Source organism: Astyanax mexicanus, chromosome 8 (assembly GCF_023375975.1).
Source record: "Astyanax mexicanus isolate ESR-SI-001 chromosome 8, AstMex3_surface, whole genome shotgun sequence".
Classification (NCBI taxonomy): Eukaryota; Metazoa; Chordata; class Actinopteri; order Characiformes; family Acestrorhamphidae; genus Astyanax; species Astyanax mexicanus.
Window position 1 is genome coordinate 55,243,318 of NC_064415.1, and position 19,041 is coordinate 55,262,358.

A 19,041-nucleotide genomic window follows, 5' to 3' on the forward strand; every position below is an offset into this window, starting at 1 on the left:
TCACTAAACTGAAATCTGAATTATTTGTGTACAAGGATTAAACCTAAACATGGAATATTTCTCATTTTATTGGAAAATTATATCATGAATGCTTTGTAATCTCAACATTGGCTCATTGATTAAGAGATCTCTGCTTTAATCCACTCTGATGTACTGTAATTTCTGAATGTACGATTACTAACCTATGATGACTTGTGTCTGTCCTTCTGTTTTGTTGCCTGTCCTCTGATCCAGTGCATTTATCGGCCTCTCAGCCAGAATGGGGGTGGATGGAGCATTTGGTCGAGTGGGACTGGAGTGGGTCACCCAAGTCAGAACCTCCACAAGCTTGGATGGAGGAGTATATGTGCACAATGGGCAAAGTTTAAAGATGGTTCTCAACACGCCTGAAGATGTTATGGATGTTTTGTCCTTTAGGTCTGAAAAAGTTTCCTAATATATGTACATACAAATTTGAGCCAGAAAATAAGGGCTTTTTGCTTGATTTAAGTTTAACTTCACTCATTTTGGGACTTTGTGATTGCTTATTTTAAGAAACCTTACTAAGCTTTATACAGGAGTTAGGACTAAGTTTAGTTCTCTGTCACCGAGGTTAGAGTAGCATTAGCATTGGCCGCTAAGCGCTAGCTCTTTTGTCGTTCAGAGGTATTATCGACCTGTAGCCTGCTGCTAACCCCAGCCAGCACTGCTGGAACAGCATTAGCCGCTAGATGCTAGCTCTTTTGCTGTTCAGAGGTAAGTATCATCGGGCTGTAGCCTGCTGCTAACCCTGGCTAGCACTGCTGGAGCAGCATTACCCGCTAACCATGCTAAGTGCTAGTGGTTGGCTGCCAATGCTAATGCTCCAACCTTAGGGCTGGAGAAATTTGGGAATCTAAGTTTACTGTAAATAAATGGAAGCGCTTTACTCACCCAAATAAACAGTTTTCAGGAGAGAAATCTGTGTAGATTAACATCCAACACTCTGTTTCTCGAAACAGCTCAAGAATGTATCGTGTGAGTGGAGAAAGCAAAGAGGAGCTCACCGCCTTGAGGAACCTGAAAGAGAAGACCACCTGCACACCTAAAACATGTACATCAACATCGGAATACTACACTATTAGTTAAACACAAGTGAAATTTATTGCATGAAGACAAAATATGTATTTTTTATTGCTTTCTCATTTCAGTGTCCAAGTTGGTTGGATGGCAGCTGTGCTCTGATGTCACCTACCCTGTGTCACTGATAGGAAGAGGTTTTCCACCGGCTGGTCCAGTACTCTTTACACTGAGGTTTCAAAAGCTGGACCGAGGCCTTCAGAAGTACCTCTTAGAGGCCGCTTATGCATTCACTTCTCAGGTTCACACAATGTTTTTAGTTTGACCCATATCTGACATCTGTCTGAAGTGGCACACATGTGCAACAGAGCAGTGCTTCATGTTAAGTTTCACTTTAATCCTTGATTTTTAAATTAAAAGACATGTGCAAGGTTTTGTAATTAGGCTAAGATAAAAAAATATATATATATATATTACTTAGTAACACTGTTGTTGAGGACCATTTCCTCAAAATGTGCAAAGAAATGCAATGAATGAAATGACTCGTTTGTGTTTGTTAGAAAAACTCCTGGATGCCGCTGGAAGCCAATCTGCTCATCTTCCTTGGAACACCTCAGTCCACTATCCCTCGAGACGTATCTTTGGACCTGAGTTTTAGTCCTCGAAGGCTGGTTCTGAAAATCGTCCACCCTCTAAAAACCCTCCTCATTCAAGGTTATTATATATGGTTACAGGGATTGGACAATGAAACTGAAACACCTGTCATTTTAGTGTGGGAGGTTTCACGACTAATTTGGAGCAGCCTGGTGGCCAATCTTCATTAATTGCACACCAGTAAGAGCAGAGTGTGAAGGTTCAATTAGCAGGGTAAGAGCACAGTTCTGCTCAAAATATTGCAATGCACACAACATTATGAGTGACAGAGTTCAAAAGAGGACAAATTGTTGGTGCACGTATCCAGGGGAATGTCAGCATACCACCAAGAAGGACCAACAACATCCAACAGGATTAACTGTGGATGCAAAAGGAAGCTGTTTGAAAGGGATGTTCGGGTGCTAACCCGGATTGTATCCAAAAAACATGAAACCACGGCTGATCAAATCACGACAGAGTTCAATGTTCACCTCAACTCACCTGTTTCCACAAGAATTGTCCTTCGGGACAATCAATTATTGTGCTCTAAAACCAGGTGTTTCAGTTTCATTATCCAACCCCTGTATATTTAAAGAAACAATAGTTGTTGTCGTATCAGATGGATACAGAGTTTATCTGCCCTCTGTATTTCTTTTCTCAGGGCTACTTGACGAACTGAATGGACACTGGTCAGGAAGAGCAGAGGTTCTAGTAGATGACATCTACCATTATTATCTCAAGGTACTGTGACTATAATCAGTTAATTACAGTAGTATTAATAGTAGTAACAGATCAAATAATCCATGTCCTATTTTATGTCTGTGCTTTAGGGACTGATTGAGACTGTGAGTCTTCCCTCAGAGAAGAGAACACACTACCAACTGGAGGCCAAAGTTGCAGCAGATGGACGTCCGGTCATACTTTCAGTTAACGTAACACATGGGCTGAGCAGGAAGATTAGCGTAACTGCTAAGCTTCGAAATGTCTTCAGTAGAGATGCTTCTTTTTCAGGCAAGACATTCAGATACTTCTGGCTATTCTACTTTTGTTAAATGCTCAATATTAATGCAACCAGTCAGTATGCTTTAATTTTCCATTGGGAAGACTTTAACCCACTGGATGAAGTTATCATCATTGTCTGGATCAAACGACTGTGTAAAGCATGGACACTATGGCTCCATTCCCTAACCCTGTCCCTTACTATCCACCTGCCATGCCCACTTTCAAGAGTTTGTTTTTTGTATGACTCGGTTCTGATACATTAGCTCACAGATGCCTTGAGCTGATCGATATCACCCTAAAAGTGATGAGGGGAGAGAGTGCCAACTACCTACCTAGAGAGATCAAGGCCAATTGTGCTCTCTCGGAGCTCCAGCAGCTGATGGCAAGCTACATGACCGGGATTCGAACTAGCAATCTCCCGATCATAGTGGCAGCGATCCGCTATGGATCCTAAACCCTGTCATTTTACAGTATAGTTAGATGATGTTTTAAACTGAGGTCTGAAGGGAAATAATGTGCCATTATTATCAGAGGAAAAACTAGTTTTAAAAACTGTTTTAACTGGAATTAAAAACTGGAGATGAAAGAGATGGGAAGATTGCTATTGTAAATAATTATTTGTAAGTCGCTTTGGATAAAAGCATCCACTAAATGTAATAATAATAATAATAATAAATGTAAAAGAAAACAAGTTCAACGAGTTCAGAAATCCATATCTAGTGGAATAATTTTGTTTTTTTAATCTGAGTTTTTATGCATCTTGGCATCATGTTCTCCTCCACCAGTCTTACACACTGCTCTTCATTATATTCCAGAGGTTTTAATTTTGTCATATTGGGATGTTCATGCTTTTCTACAGTCACTGCTCTGGATTAGACATGACATATGTTACTCTAATCTGGACACCCAATACTTTCTTGAAACAAATAATATAAAATATAGCTAAAATATATATAAGGCTTAAAATATAAGGCTAAAAATATAAGGCTTTCGAGGTTGTTGAATACTTTTGCATTGTATGCAACATAGTCTAAAGTTGACAGATAAACAGTGGATGCAATGGACCTTGTGATGCAATGTGACTTCATCCACAGTGCAGCTGGAGCGGAGGCAGGATGATGGTCGGAGGCAGTACTCTGTGGACACAGGGCTTCTGCTGCCCAGCTTGTTAAGCACCAGAATACTCGGACTGGTTGAGCAGAGTGGAGCAGAGTGGAGCTCCGGCCTACGGATCAGATACGGGGTGCCAGGTGAAGGATCTACTCCAGTATTAGTGCTATTTGGAAAAAACTGGAGAGAAATCCATTAACTCAAAATCTTTCATTCTTCATTGTCTCCAGATTCACCCATTATGCACGAGTGTCACATGTCACAGAACCTGAAGGACGAGGTTGAGTCAGTTGAAGAGGGCTACAGCATGAGGGTGGATCATGAGCTCCAGTGCTCCCAGATCACCCTCTTCAACCACAAGGTAACAGTGGTGTAGTGTGGTTTAGTACATTCTTACTGATTTAACATAATCTACACAATCTATCAATCTGAGATTCTTTCCACTTGTTCCAGCTATTCTTGAACTCTAGATCTAAAATATATTATAACTGTGGAAAATGAACTAACATCTTGTTTTCAACATTTCTTAAGTGTTTGGGGTCATTTGTGTGTTGAATGTAGTAAACACTGTTTTTTTTTTGGACAATTCTCGCTGACAGAAGCATTTTGAACCTAGTGCGCCCATTTTGCACCCACAATGTAAATATACAAAGTATTTCTAAAAAAAAAAGTCTTATAAATATATTTTTTATAAAGTCTTATAAGTATCTCTCTTAATCATTCTATCAATGTAAAATGCGTGCTCTGAACAGTGGGTCAGGTTTACATCAGAATACCTCGGGCCAATCACAATGCTAATATGGCTCAGCCCTCTCTCTTTAAGTCTGTGCAACCTGGTGAGCTTAAGTCAAGGCTAAAATTGAAGGACTAAAGCTCAAAAGACCCATCTATCAAATGATCAATTAAATTCATATTTGAACTAAATGGCTGTTCAGGTGCAGTTTTTTAATTTATTTAATTTAATTTATTTAATTTTTAATTTTTAATTTACTAGCCAGATTATTACTACAAACCAAACCAACAAGAAAACTCATTGACTGATATGGACCAGAGGAAGAAACTACAGCTGTGAAAATGCCCCAAATCATGATGATGATGTTCATTTTTGTGTAAAACATTATCATAGTAATCAGAAATGTTGTGAAATCTTATTAAGTATCCTGCCATCCCTGTTCAATTCACAAATACAGATTCAGCTCAGACATGAAAGGAGTCCAGTTCATATCCAGTCTTCACTGGACCTGAGCTACGGCAAGCAATGGAACCAGGGCAGCAACAAACAAAGAGTCTTACTGAGTCAGTCCATCAGGAACCAGTCTGGAGAGAGTCTCACTAGCTACGCGCTTGAGGTGAGACCTTTTAGATGAGAAGTCTAAAATAACTTCATAATTCATAAGTTAATGATTTATAATTCATCTTCATTCTTCATGCTGTAGTTCAGCCTGCGAGTTCCAGAGAAAGGACTGAACTACAGGACCCAGCTCCTACACTCCCACATGAAAAGAAGAAAATCTGAGAGCAGCACCCACCTGAAGGTCAATTATAACGACCAGATTCCCCTGGTGGCTGGCCTTCACTGGAAAGACATGTCTGCAAAAGCCTCATTACGCAAATGGGACGGTACTGATTTTACATTTTAATACTTGTCTTAAATCTTAAATTTTAAATCTTGGTTAAGAAATGATGCGCCTTATGAATAGAAAATAGACGTTCATTAATAGTTTACCTTTAATCCGGTCGTCTTATAGTACAAAAAACACAGTCGTTTTTAATAGTATGTTTTGCACAACATTAATGTGATCTTGTTCTTCAGGGTCGTTCAACATGGACACACCGTGGGTGTATGTCTACTTGGCTCATAAGCTAACTCAACCTCAACACGGCACAACCCAGTTCACTTCTGAGATAACCACCCGCAAGTTGGTGACCATTCGCAACTTGGCGCTGGAGGGTCTTTACAGGGAGAAGAACAGAGACCGGGAAGGACACCTCCATCTGTTCACACCTACGGTCACCTATCTAAAGGTATGTCGCCTGAAACAAGCCAAAACATGGCTGCTTCAAATCCCAGTCATGCAGCTTGCCATCAGCAGCCAGAGCCCCGAGAGAGCACAGAAAGATTGGTCTTGCTCTCTCTGGGGGGGTAAAGTAGATGGCGCTCTTTCCCCTCATCACTCCTAGGGTGATGTTGATCAGCACAAGGCTGCGTCTGTGAGCTGATGGATCAGAACTGAGTCGCTGCGCTTTCCTCCGAGCGTTAGCGCTGTGATGCTGTAACTCGGTAATGCTGCATCAGCCGCAGTTCAAAAAGAGGCGGAGTCTGACTTCACATGTGTCGGAGGAGGCATGTGCTAGTCTTCAGCCTCCTTGTGTTGTGGCATCACTAGTGATGGGGGATATACAGCTGAGTTGCAGCTAAATGTGAGAAAAATGGAAGAAAAAGAATCAAATCAAATGTGATTTTAAACAGTCATATATAACCAAGTTAGCAATGCAGCTAGTAAGCATTTAGCAGCAGTACTAGATGAGGAACAGTAATATGTGATGGTTTTGCTCCAGGTTGGCGGATGGGGTGCTCTGGGAAAGCGTAGAGTTAATGCTTCATGCTCCATCAGCACAGCCTGGACACCAGCCATAAAAGGGGAGATTTCGTTGAACAATGGAAAACAAGTGAAGTCTCTGGATTTGAGCAGCAGCTACGGCAAGCTGAACCACAAGATCTCTGCAACCCTCAACATTGTGGAAAAGGTATATTTGGGTTCTCCTCATATGTCATATAGTACCGTGGTTCTTTGTTTGAATCCATATTAAATAATGTTTTGGTTTCGCAAAAATCCTTGCAATAGTTTTTTTATTATAGGGCACATCTTTGGTAAATGAAAGTGTTAATAAACTTTTTACATGTTAAAGAATCTGAACATTAATTGAAAGTGGACTCCGGATGGTCCAGCAATCTAAGGCTGGTTCGAATCCTGGTCATGTAGCTTGCCATCGGCTGCTAGAGCCCTGAGAGAGCACAAGTGGCCTTGCTCTCTCTGAGTGTGTACAGTAGATGGTGCTCTTTCCCCTCATCACTCCAAAGGGTGATGTGGATCAGCACAAGACTGCATCTGTGGGCTGATGTATCAGAACCGAGTCGCTGCACTTTTTCTCTGAGCCCACTGTGATGCTACTCAGCAATGCTGCATCAGCATAGAGAATCTATGACATTTGATTCCTTACAGGGCGCTTTATATCCTTTTCTGTTTCAGAAGCTGAAGAAGAATGAGGTGATGATGAGGATGACCTTCTCAGAGATGAACAGTCCGTATCTAGAGATAGAGATAAGTGGCAAAGTGGAAGAAATGAGAAAGGACAGAAATCTGTATCAAAAACGATGGGTGCTTCACTTCAGGTCAGTACTGAAAACTACACAGGCGTTAATCATCATGCCACTGGAAATGATGCTTAAAAATGATTTAAAAATGATATTTAAAATATTTTGCATCATCAGACTAAGGGTGCCTGCACACTGAGAGGTAGACGTACAGTATATGCATGTTGGGACAGGAGCAGGGGCGGAGCTTGTACAGTTGGAATCAAGCGGAAACAAGATATGGCTTTAGGTTAGTTGCACAACAAAGTCTGCTAATCTGGCATCAGATAGAACCAGGAAAGAATACACCACTCCAAACACTATCTCAAATGTTTATCAACTGTTTGTCTTTGCCCACTTATCCATTTTTCTATAGGTTGTTTCTATTGGATGTTTTGAAGTGTCTTTTTCCCAATACATGCCTGTTTTATTTCAACAGAACTAAGGGGTTTACATTTCTATTAGCTTCTACATTTCTATTAGTTCATCATGATGTTTGCTGTTTACCGATGTTCATATTCTGTCCAACAGGCAGCCGTTTAAGTTCCTCCCTGAAAGTTTACTCCTTCAGGAGACCTTCACTGTTGACCTGCATAAGGGAGTGTACATCCTTGAGTCCAAATCCCTTCTTCAAAACAACCGAAAAGCCATTCATGTTCTCACCCTGGGATATCGACCCCAGAACCCTTTTGTAAGTTTAAGCTTTGATTTATTATATGGGGGTTCATTTAGCACAAATTCTACAAGTACACTGAACAAACAGCACAGACATTTAGATATTATATATTTTATATAAAACCAATAAGTATTTTTGGCAGTGTGGGCAGTGTGCCAAGTCCTGCTGGAAAATGAAATCCACATCTCCATAAAAGTTGTCAGTAGCAGAGGGAAGCATGAAGTGCTGTAAGATTTTGTGGGAAAACAAAACTGCACTGACTTTAGACTTGATAATAAAACACATTGGATCAACACCAGCAGATGTCAGACATGTCTCTTCAAACCATCACTGATCATCAGTAAATTTATAAAATTCATTTATAAATCAAGGGAGCAGAGTCTGGAGGAAGAGTGGAGAGACACACAGTCCAAACTGCTCGAGGTCTAGTGTGAAGTTTCCACCAATCAGTGATGGTTTGGAGAGACATGTCTGTCATCTGCTGGTGTTGATCCACTGTGTTTTATTATCAAGTCTAAAGTCAGTGCAGTTTTGTTTTCCTACAAAATCTTACAGCACTTCATATCTTACAGCTTCCCTCTGCTACTGACAACTTTTATGGAGATGCAGATTTTAAGATATCATTTTCCAGCAGGACTTGGCACACTACCCACACTGCCAAAAGTACCAATTGGTCTTATATTATATTAAAAACTTCTGAAACACAGATTTTTGGGGTTTTAATTGGCTGTAAACTATAATTATCAACAATAAGAAAAATAAATGCTTAAAATAGCTCACTCTGTGTTTAATACATCTATATAATATATGTAAAACCAAAGTTTTCAGGAAATATTTGTGCTGTGTGTTGTTTTGTTTGCAGGTGTGTTCCTCTTTAATTCATTCTTTATATCTTGAGAATATTCCACATGACTCTGAGATTTGCATCAGCGTCCACAGCAATCAGGTATGTCAAGAAGTAGATTTTAATTTTCCTGTAAACAGAAAATAGAGAATTTTTCAATAATGGTTGGGAAAGAGAAAAAACTATAAGCCATAAAATAAACTTCAAAAACTCCAAATTCAAAGAGAACATCTACATCTCGTCAGACTGCAGGAAGTAAAATATTTAGATACTTGTAGAACTTGCTAGAGGTTTATAAGATAGATATTAGGCCTGTAGTTTGAATAATGTTTGATTTTTGTATTAAAGACTGTGCAGGAGCTGCAGGGGAGAATTTTAACAGCTAAAACGGAGAAGTTAGTAGTGCTTGGGCAGGTCCAACTTCACGGTGAACAAGGGATCACCATCAAAGCCAACCTGAGTCAGTTGCTGCAGGTAAACCCAAGCATATACTTTCCTTCTTTTCTCGTTTTGCCTTTTAGCTACAATTTGTCAAATGTAGTTTATTTTATATGTCAAACAATGTGGCCTCCACTAATCTGCAAATAACTGCTCAGAACATTCATGTGTGAGTGTTGGAAAATTTTGTTCAGTTTAACATCATCTGTTCCATATACATGGGTTGGACCATGAAAGTGAAACACCTGTCATTTTAGTGCGGGAGGTTTCATGGCTAAATTGAACCAGAGTGGTGAACAATCTTCATTAATTGCACATTGCACCAGTAAGAGCAGTAAGAGTGTGAAGGTTCAGTTAGCAGGGTAAGAGCACAGTTTTACTCAAAATATTGCAATGCACACAACATTATGGGTGACATACCAGAGTTCAAAAGAGGACAAATTGTTGGTGCACGTCTTGTTGGTGCATCTGTGACCAAGACAGCAAGTCTTTGTGATGCATCAAGAGCCACGGTATCCAGGGTAACGTCAGCATACCACCAAGAAGGACCAACCACATCCAACAGGATTAACTGTGGACGCTGTAAGAGGAAGCTGTCTGAAAGGGATGTTCGGGTGCTAACCCGGATTGTATCCAAAAAACATAAAACCAAGGCTGATCAAATCACGGCAGAATTCAATGTGCACCTCTATTATCCTGTTTTCATGAATTATTGTGGTCTAAAACCAGGTGTTTCAGTTTCATTGTCCAACCCCTGTTAGTTCTCCTCAGGAAATTTGCACAGCTTAGCTAAGGCCTTACATTATTAAGCCTAAGACTGGTAAATATGACGTAAATAAGTATTAAGACTGGGCAATATATCATAAATATTGATGTCAATATTTTATACTTAATGGTCCTTTAACTGTGTGTGATTCTATTCTACCAAATCCTTTAATTTCAGTAACTGAGTAATGCTACTTCCATTCCAGCTGAAGTTTCCCACCACCATGAGCCTAGATGTGGACTTGCTGAGAAATCACAACAGCAGCGTGGACTTTGCATACACCGCGAAAGGGAAATTGACCACTGATGCTAAGAGATATTATAATGTAAAAAAAAAAAACATACGCCTGCATGCATTCATATACTGTAGTTTATACACAAAAATGTATTGTTAATAAATATTCCTTCTTCAGGCATATTTATCAGCAGAGAGATCTCCTGCTGGATATATCAGCAGCTCTGTGTATTTGGAGTCTAATGGAAAGAAGATTGCTACACTGGATTCTTCGCTAGCTAACATTTTGGAAATGGATCTTCGTGGTGTTGGTTTTAATGTGAGCTTTGAGCAAACTCTACTTCCAGAGCTCACTGCTGACGGTCTACTTCGTCTCGGTGCAAATTTATCCTCAGACAGGTAATTATTTTTTATTTTCGTAAAATTGCTTTCTTATACATTTTCACTGTGTTTGTAATGCTAGCTTTGAGATGCTTAAATTTTTCACTTACCAAAATTGTAGTTGATTAGCCAAGACAGTGTTGGATGTTTATTATTATTATATTATTTTTATCCATTTTGATTTCTTGAAAACACAAATACATACACACAAACAAGTGGACAGACATTCTTAATCCCCTAAAGACAGTGTTGGGTGTTTTAGAGCGTTTTCACACCTGTGGTTGGTTTCTATGGTCTGGATCAGTTGATGGGTTTGTTTATTTGGAGCGTGTCTCCCTCTGTTTGGTTTGGTTTCACACAGGCACAAACCTAAACCTGCTAAAATGCGCACCAATAAATCAGGCAAGCACATCGTCTCCTCTGATTGGTCAGAGCTGTCTGGTGCAGAAGCAAGAAAGTAAATATAGCGAGCGTGTATATCTGTATATCTTTGCAGTTTAAAGCTGCTTGTTTTCAATGTGACAAGCAGCACAGATGTCGTAGATGGCGTAGTAAACAAAGTCACACAGCTGTGAGAAGTGAACGCAGCACAGACAGCATGTGTACCTATTAACCTCTTTTTGTCTCAGGCTGTCTGTTCTGTGGGCTCTGGGAAAGAAAAAGAGGATGATCCAGGCGCAGCTGAGTGCAGCTTTAATACGAAACCCCAACCTTCACCTGAGCTTTTCAGGGGACCTGATTATCCCAATGAACAGCTACACCATCCTCCCACAGGTTTCTAGCCTAGCAGGACTTTTAAATAAGTCCAACGATCTCACTGAGGGTAAGCTTTAAAAGAGTCACACAGAACTACATCCGAATCTTAGACCACCTGCATTAAAGGTGCCACAGAATACCAATCTGCACTCTGAATCAAGCTTTGTGTCCCATCACTTTTTGTTAAAGGCATATTCTAAAATACACATTGTAGTTGTGTCTCTGGCTTTCATTTAGTCTTGTTACCGTGATCATCTGAAACATCTGGAACATTCTACAACACAGTCACATCTACAACAGGAAGTGACATCAGCTGGTTTTTCAGAAAATCATGGAAAGACCAAAATTAAGTTCCCTCATTATTTGTTCTGTATATTTGATCTTATTGTAACTTTTTATGACTGAGGAGCTCAATCTCAACACTTTGTCCTGTAACCCAAAATAATTCTTAGATCCTATTTGTTCATTTTTAAAATGCATATTCTGGGAAAGTCACTAGAATGTCCTCAGTGTCCTCTTTCTAATATCATAGCTGCCATTTCACTATTTTTCATGTTTTTGCTAATCCCATGCTAAACAATTAGTCATGTTACTTAAAACATAAAAAGCAAAATGATTTTTTTGTCATGAACATCAGTTATTTGAACATGTAGTCAACCATTTCTTTAAAATAAAGACTTTATGAGACAACATCAAAGGAATTAGTGGACTTGCTTTTAAACATGCGTTTTAAATATCATATTTGTAAGAGTTTTGTAACCATTTTCAGCTTAGAAAGCTTGTAAAAAATGAAGTAAAGCTGCCTGAGTTTGACCAGTACATGTTTTAAATCCTCTGTGATGTTGTTCAGGGCAGTTGACAGTATCATTGGACAGTGGTGTGTATGGTGTAAAGCTGAGACACAGTCATGAGGACACCGGATGTGAAGATAAGATGAGCGAGTGTGAAAGTGCCCGGCTGTGTGTGCTGGCTGAGGAGCGTTCTCTCTGCATGAACATCAGCACCAGCTTCATACAGCACGGTCAGCGGGGTCTTCAGGCTCAGCTCCATCACTCCTTCCCTTGGCTGCTTTCTGCAGGTACATTTATAGACGTTTGTCTTTGTTTTTGGTCAGGTTGGATTATGTTATTATGTTATAATAAAAAACAAACCGAAAATAAGTGCCAAACATTTCATTTAATTACTACTACTACATCAGATAATATGTTATATTTTAAATATTAAGCTTAGCTGCTTAGAGAATAACTGAATTAATGAGTGGTTAAAGCACAGTCACCATGATCAGGAGATTGCCGGTTTGAATCCTAGCCATGCAGCTTGCCATCAGCTGTCGAAGCCCTGAGAGAGCACAATTGGCATTGCCCTCTCTGAGTGGGTACAGTAGATGGTGCTCTTTCCCCTCATCACTCCTAAGGTGATGTGGATCAGCACAAGGCTGCATCTGTGAGCTGATGTATCAGAACCGAGTCGATGCGCTTTCCTCCGAGTGTTAGGGCTGTGATGCTCCATCAGCAGCAGTTCAAAAAGAGGCAGTGGCTTGTGCTAGTCTTCACCCTCCTTGTGTATTAACTTTAACTTTAAATAAGATATATGAGACAAATACTGATATATTTGTACCTATTTAACATTTCTTCTTCGTTCTGTCTTTTAAAATAAACAAATATTTTTAATAACAAATCTTTTAAATAAATCAAAATTAGTGCAAAAACAGATTTTAAAAAACAGCTTTGAACTTTTGCATGATTGTGTTCATTCTTTCATGGAAACTCTTGGAATCTAGAAATTCTGAAGGATTTAAGTCAGAAAGGGGAGGTTTTTTGATTAAACACATTTTTCTGTCTCCTTCCATTAAAGCAGGGCTGCCTTTCAACAGCACTGCAGGAGTGTTTGTGAACCGGAGTGAGGATGGGCTGCTGACTGAAGTGGAACTGCATGCTGGGTTCAAAGAGCTAAAGATCAGACTTCAGAGAGGCGTGCACAACTCTACTGGGACCACTGGACATTTACTGGTCAGAAAATGGTGCAACTTGTATTACATAGTATATAGTTCATTAAATATTACCATAATGGTTATCACAATTATTACATTTAATTTAGGGTGTGTCTGTAAGTCTTTGCTATCGTAATGATGGGAAAAGTACACCTTGCAGTCATAACGAGCAAAAGGCATGTACTAATTCTCTTAATCAATTATGAGTGTGCTTTGGACGTAAAATGCAACAAACCAAATTAATGTGTTACTTGCCGTTCCCTTTAAGAGCCAGATGTGCTCTGACTTTAGGGGTTTGGTATTGTAACAAGACAGCAATGAACGTCTGACTGTATATTGTTGTGTAGCTTTTTTTCAGGCAGTGGTAGACTTAAAGCTATTTAAAGCTATTTAACTGTTGACAGGGTGTAAGATAGCAATGAACATCCAAGATAAGTCCAAGATAAGGCACATAGTCTCAGATATGGACTGTGTGGTGGTGTGTGTACAGAATAACCATCCAGTACCTAGTTAATCTAATCATTCCTTTATTAAAGTAAATTGAATGAGCTGCTGGTGGAAGAGAGCAAATCCATAGAGTGATTGAAGTTCTTAGTCCTTATTTAATATGGAAAACCATACTGTATGTCCACATCTTGGGGAATACGCAGATCAGGCCTCTGTTTGGTGGATCCAGAGACCCTTGTCCTCTGTGGGTCGCCTGGCTTGTTATTGGAGGGAAATGCCTCTGATTTTGTGCTCCTCTCCTACGAGGAAGACAAACTAACGGCCTTGTTTTAACAGGTGAACTTCACAGGGGAGTCGAGCCAAGACCACCTGCGGGGCGTCTGCTACACACAGGCTCTGGATCAGACGCTGCTGGTATGGAGGGAAGGGCTTTCTGGTGATGATTCTGTAGAATAAACACGACATCAAATTTTGCCCTGATTGACGCTACTTTTTAAAAAGTTGTCAATGATTTTTGATACTATATATATACAGCTCTGGAAAAAAAGAGAGCACTTAAAATGATGAGTTTCTTTGATTTTACCAAATTAAAAACCTTTAGAATATAATCAAGAGGAAGATGGATGATCACAAGCCATCAAACCACCAAACTGAACTGCTTGAATTTTTGAAGCAGGAGTAAAGGCGTAAACTTATCCAAAAGCAGTGTGTAAGACTGGTGGAGGAGAACATGATGCCAAGATGCATGACAACTGTGATTAAAAACCAGGGTTATTCCACCAAATATTGATTCTGAACTCTTAAAACTTTTTGATATGTATATGACTAATTATGAACTAACACTAGCTAGGACTAGTGCAGTGTCATTTGAAGGTTCTACACGCTTGGAGGAGAGAGCTAATCAACTGATAAATCTGATAGCTACCTTTATACATAGTGCCCAAAAAAGATTGAGGCTAGTTGTGCTTTTTACAAGAAAAGAAAATTGGTTACTTTTTGTAAAGCACAGCTGGTTGGTTCTTGGATGGTATTAATCCATTAACTGTGTTCTTTGTGTAGGTCAACATATGGGTCAACCTCAATGATTCCACTGGTTTTGAACTAGAGAAACCAGACACGTCCTCACTGTCACTTGAGATCCAGGGCCACCACCTATCTTCCAGGTTTGGTACACACCCATCCACCATAATGACCACTGCAGTATTAGTTTACACAGTCATTCATTTGCTCCAGATGGCAATCAGTCAAGACTCGCTTAGAGTCTGAAAGCTAAGGTTTCTTTAGTTTTGCAAGCACTGGAGCTTTGTTCCTAAATCTTTTCTGTAGAGTGAGTCATGCCATGTTAGAAATCACATGAGGACGTCTATTATTACTAGATTACTTAAACTGTGGTTATTCAGATTAAACAGCTAGCGGTTCATCCCATGTAGCTTGTTTTAACTCAGTACACACGTGGAGAAAGAGCTACAGTTGTGGTTAGCGGCTAATGCTAATACTGCTCCAGTCTTTGTGCTGGAGAAACTTCATTAAAACTCCTGTATAACTCAGTACTGCAGTGAAGTGGCTTTACTACTGGTAGAGTTCATACATAAGGAGCTCCAGACTAAAAGGCACACTTTTATAAATCAATTTTTTAGAAAATTAAGTTTAAGTGCACCTTATAGTGCCTTATAGTGCAAAACGCCACATGAACATACAATTTTGTGAAAGATTGCTACAATAGGTAATTACATAGTTATACAATACAAAATTTCACAATTAATAAATGAATGAATTTGAACACAAAATGTGTTCTATTCTGTTTTAGCACCGGGCTAAAGGTGAACGTTTCCCACAACATCTCTTCTTTAAAACCCTACATACCGTTCGTGTTCCACGCTAAGTCTCAGGTATGAAGACACAGACTTTATTGATCTTATTTATTTATTTATATACTTATTTTGCTCTGACTACAGTTGAAAACAGATCATTAATTGTCCTGTTTTAAACCCGTACAGCTGAACCATTCATCCTCTTCACTTGAGGCAGCAGCAGAGTTACTGGTGGGAAGTAGTCTGATGTGTTTTGAGGGACAGGTGGGCTACACGAAGCTTGGATTCAAGCAGGTATTGGACGTCTACCACGCTTTCCCACAGGTAAGCTACTAAAACTGTCTGGATGCAACTATTAACACATGTCATTAAATCAGTACAGTTTTTTTCATTTTCCACAAATGTAGTTCACAATGATGAGATGTCTGTAGTTTACTTGTACGGCTGTATGAGGTTATTGGAAGCCTACAAAACTACAAATTAGCACTGCGCTAACTGCATGCTAGGATTGACCTGTATCCACCAACTACCAGACATCTGGAATACCACATCACAGAATATGTTCCAACTACATGGGGATAAAACACTGACTTTTTTAAGCTAAACTTAGAGAATGGTATTAATTGACAATATTAGTACATCAGGCATGTCGTAAGCATTAAAAGGGTTAGTTTTCAGTTTCTCCAGCATTAAGGCTGAGTGCAGCAGCATTAGCATTAGCCGCTAACCACAGCACTAGTTCTTCTGCCATTAAAAAATGTGAGTATATAGAACTGTAGTCTGTGTGTTTACCATGTTAGTACAACTATGTGGGATGAACCGCTAGCTGATAGTGCCTTGGTTTACCGGAACACTCAGGGTTCCTTAGTCTAGTGCTATCAGGCAGCATTTACTGTTAGCCATTAATGCTAATGCTGCTGCACCCTGCCTTAGTGCTGGAGAAACTTCACTGAAAACTCACTATTATACAAAAAAAATATTGGAAATCTAAGCTTACTGTAAATAAACGGAAGTGCTTTAATCACCCAAAGAAACAGTTTTCAGATTTCAGAGAGAAATCTGTGTAGATTAACATCCAGTGTCCGTTGTAAGAATTACAGTTTTGTTTACTTAGGTGCTTCCCCCAGCTTCTCCATTAGAAGGGAAACATGGTGACACCCTTGCTCACTTCGATGTAGGCATCCTTACTAGTGTCACTTAGTGCGCCTTATTATTGTGCCTATTAGTTTGAATGACGTATATTTATGCAATACGTTTATATGTATTTTTAGCTACAAAACACATATGGCATACATTTATTTCTGTCTTTACAGCTGGCCTCATTTCCCAGCACTGTTTTAGTACACACTGTGTACGCTGGGCAAAACGACTCACACGTTCTGAAACACCAAACACAGTGGATGCATCAAGACTCAGCTGGACCAGCAGAAAAAACAGGAGCTTCAGGTATGCTACATAGATGCATCATGAGCAGATTTCAGAATTTTAGTCCTAGATACTAAATCACTGCACATTTTAGTATATTCCCTCGCTGCAGTCTATTTTCACATCTTGTCTATTTTCCCGTGCCGTTAACATAGTGTCAGAGTTTAGAAATAAATCTACACTGATGGGCGTGGTGGTCTGGAAGTGAGGTGTGTTCAGGTAAAGTTCTGGCGTCTTTCTACAGTATTTTGGTGGTGGAAAACACAGGAGCTCCACTGACTGATTAAAACCCTGACAACAGTCAATTATCAGAGTCAATTTCCTATAGCTGCTCCCAGCATGAGCAAGTTTTGATATATCAGCAAATTATCAGCAAGTGTGAATAAAGAGCATGTTAGCTTAGCAAACCAGTATTTTATCTGTCTGGTCTCAGATGAACCTGGCTCTCAGAAGCATGGATGGGGGTTAGAGCTGAGGCTGGAGAGGAAACCTCATAGCAGACGGGCGGATGTGCTTGTTGATTGGACGATGAGTGGACAGCAGCAGCAGAATGAGAGCAAGGATGGACACTCACCAGTGGTAAGTTTTTAGTTTTCACTCACTGCTATAAATGTGCATTATGTAAGAACTGGAGTGCATCCCAATAACACATTAATTACATTACTAATGACTAATAATTACTAATTACTGTATTTTTCAGACTATAAGGCACACTGGATTATAAGGCGCACCATCAATAAACATCTATTTTCTGGTCTATTTTCATACATACTGAGTTTATTTTCACATCATTTCTGATTATAAGACGAAACGTGCAACACTAGAAAGGAACAGGGATGTTACCATGTTTTTCTTCTCATTTAGCAGGTCTCTGTAAAGCTAAGCTAAAACATGTAAAGCTAAGATAAGTTGAGTAAACAAAACTGTAATAATAAAAACAAGTCAAATTTATACAGATTTCTCTCCGGGAAACTGTTTATTTGGGTGATTAAAGTGCTTCAGTTTATTTACAGCAAGCTTAGATTTCCACATTTTCACTAAAGCTGGGTGCAGCAGCATTAGGATTAGTGACTAACCGCTTGCGCTAGCCACAGTTAGCGGCTAACTCAGGGCTGAACCCTGAGTGTTTGGGTAAGCCAGAGCAATATTAGCTAGTGGTTTGTTCCACGTAGCTTGTTTTAACAAGGTGAACATGCAGGCTACAGGCCGATATAGTAAACTATAGTGAACGCTGAAAGAGCTAGCGCTTAGCGTGGTTAGCATGTAATGCTAATACTGCTGTAGAACTAAACTGAAACTAAACTTACAGCCTGACTGGTAAACTTCATACATATAGTGCACCGGATTATAAGGTGCACTAATGATTTTTGGAAAATCATTTTGTTTATGTTTATACAGATCAGAGCTTCAGGATCTTGGAATGATGTGGGTAAAGAGATTGAAGCCACACTGGAGCTCCAGCAGCTTTTCACACCCACTCTGTCCAACATCCATATACACACACTCTCACACAGCCTGGATCACGGACACGGCAGCAACAACCAGGTACACTGCCCTCTTGTGTTTAAACTGAACTATTCATTCCATTTCTGCGTTAGCCAATTGACATCTTACTTACTCTTTAACATGATTTGTCAAACTGACAGACCTGTTTTCCTTAATCTTTCTGGTCTTAACCTACATTTCCAACATTTTTATACTTCAAATACTGTAAAAAAACGGTCCGGAGCTGTGTTTCAAGCCTTCTCATTCCTCTACAGACTCTTCCACCTTCACAAACTCTTTTTCATTTCCCAGAATGCACTTCTCAGGCATAGGCTATGTCTCAGCCAAAAAACCAATCAGCACTAGATTGGCAGATCAGTCTCACCTGTGTTTTGATTCCTTTCAGCTGTTTTACCATGTATATATGGCTCTGGGAAAAAGACCATTTTAGTTTCTGAATCCGTTTCTCTGATTTTACTATTTATAGGAATTTATATGTTTAGGTAAAATGAACATAGTTGTTTTATTCTATAAACTATGGACAAAATTTTTCACAAATTCCGAATAACAATATCATCATTTAGAGCATTTATTTGCAGAAAATGAGAAATGGCTGTTTTGGAAGTTTTAAGAGTTCTGAAATCGATATT

The 19,041-nt window shown here is 39.5% G+C and overlaps 1 protein-coding gene across 4 annotated transcripts in view; it reads left to right on the plus strand.

The window, feature by feature from the left end:
- Positions 1 to 19,041, plus strand: part of LOC103023384 (uncharacterized) — a 56,167-nt gene that overhangs the window by 12,444 nt on the left and 24,682 nt on the right. For 3 of the 4 annotated variants that reach the window (XM_049482962.1, XM_049482963.1, XM_049482965.1), the window contains exons 19-46: positions 235 to 417; positions 981 to 1,072; positions 1,170 to 1,339; positions 1,599 to 1,752; positions 2,333 to 2,412; positions 2,502 to 2,682; positions 3,768 to 3,923; positions 4,014 to 4,144; positions 4,974 to 5,132; positions 5,220 to 5,403; positions 5,597 to 5,808; positions 6,343 to 6,531; positions 7,035 to 7,177; positions 7,670 to 7,829; positions 8,677 to 8,760; positions 9,007 to 9,132; positions 10,068 to 10,187; positions 10,275 to 10,495; positions 11,107 to 11,300; positions 12,084 to 12,311; positions 13,088 to 13,242; positions 14,007 to 14,084; positions 14,730 to 14,833; positions 15,478 to 15,559; positions 15,668 to 15,805; positions 16,795 to 16,927; positions 17,340 to 17,485; positions 18,305 to 18,451. In XM_049482962.1, coding sequence (XP_049338919.1) covers positions 235 to 417; positions 981 to 1,072; positions 1,170 to 1,339; positions 1,599 to 1,752; positions 2,333 to 2,412; positions 2,502 to 2,682; positions 3,768 to 3,923; positions 4,014 to 4,144; positions 4,974 to 5,132; positions 5,220 to 5,403; positions 5,597 to 5,808; positions 6,343 to 6,531; positions 7,035 to 7,177; positions 7,670 to 7,829; positions 8,677 to 8,760; positions 9,007 to 9,132; positions 10,068 to 10,187; positions 10,275 to 10,495; positions 11,107 to 11,300; positions 12,084 to 12,311; positions 13,088 to 13,242; positions 14,007 to 14,084; positions 14,730 to 14,833; positions 15,478 to 15,559; positions 15,668 to 15,805; positions 16,795 to 16,927; positions 17,340 to 17,485; positions 18,305 to 18,451 — 4,150 coding nt within the window. The remainder of the gene's footprint in view (positions 1 to 234; positions 418 to 980; positions 1,073 to 1,169; positions 1,340 to 1,598; positions 1,753 to 2,332; positions 2,413 to 2,501; positions 2,683 to 3,767; positions 3,924 to 4,013; positions 4,145 to 4,973; positions 5,133 to 5,219; positions 5,404 to 5,596; positions 5,809 to 6,342; positions 6,532 to 7,034; positions 7,178 to 7,669; positions 7,830 to 8,676; positions 8,761 to 9,006; positions 9,133 to 10,067; positions 10,188 to 10,274; positions 10,496 to 11,106; positions 11,301 to 12,083; positions 12,312 to 13,087; positions 13,243 to 14,006; positions 14,085 to 14,729; positions 14,834 to 15,477; positions 15,560 to 15,667; positions 15,806 to 16,794; positions 16,928 to 17,339; positions 17,486 to 18,304; positions 18,452 to 19,041) is intronic. The other variant, XM_049482964.1, reaches the window with a different exon arrangement.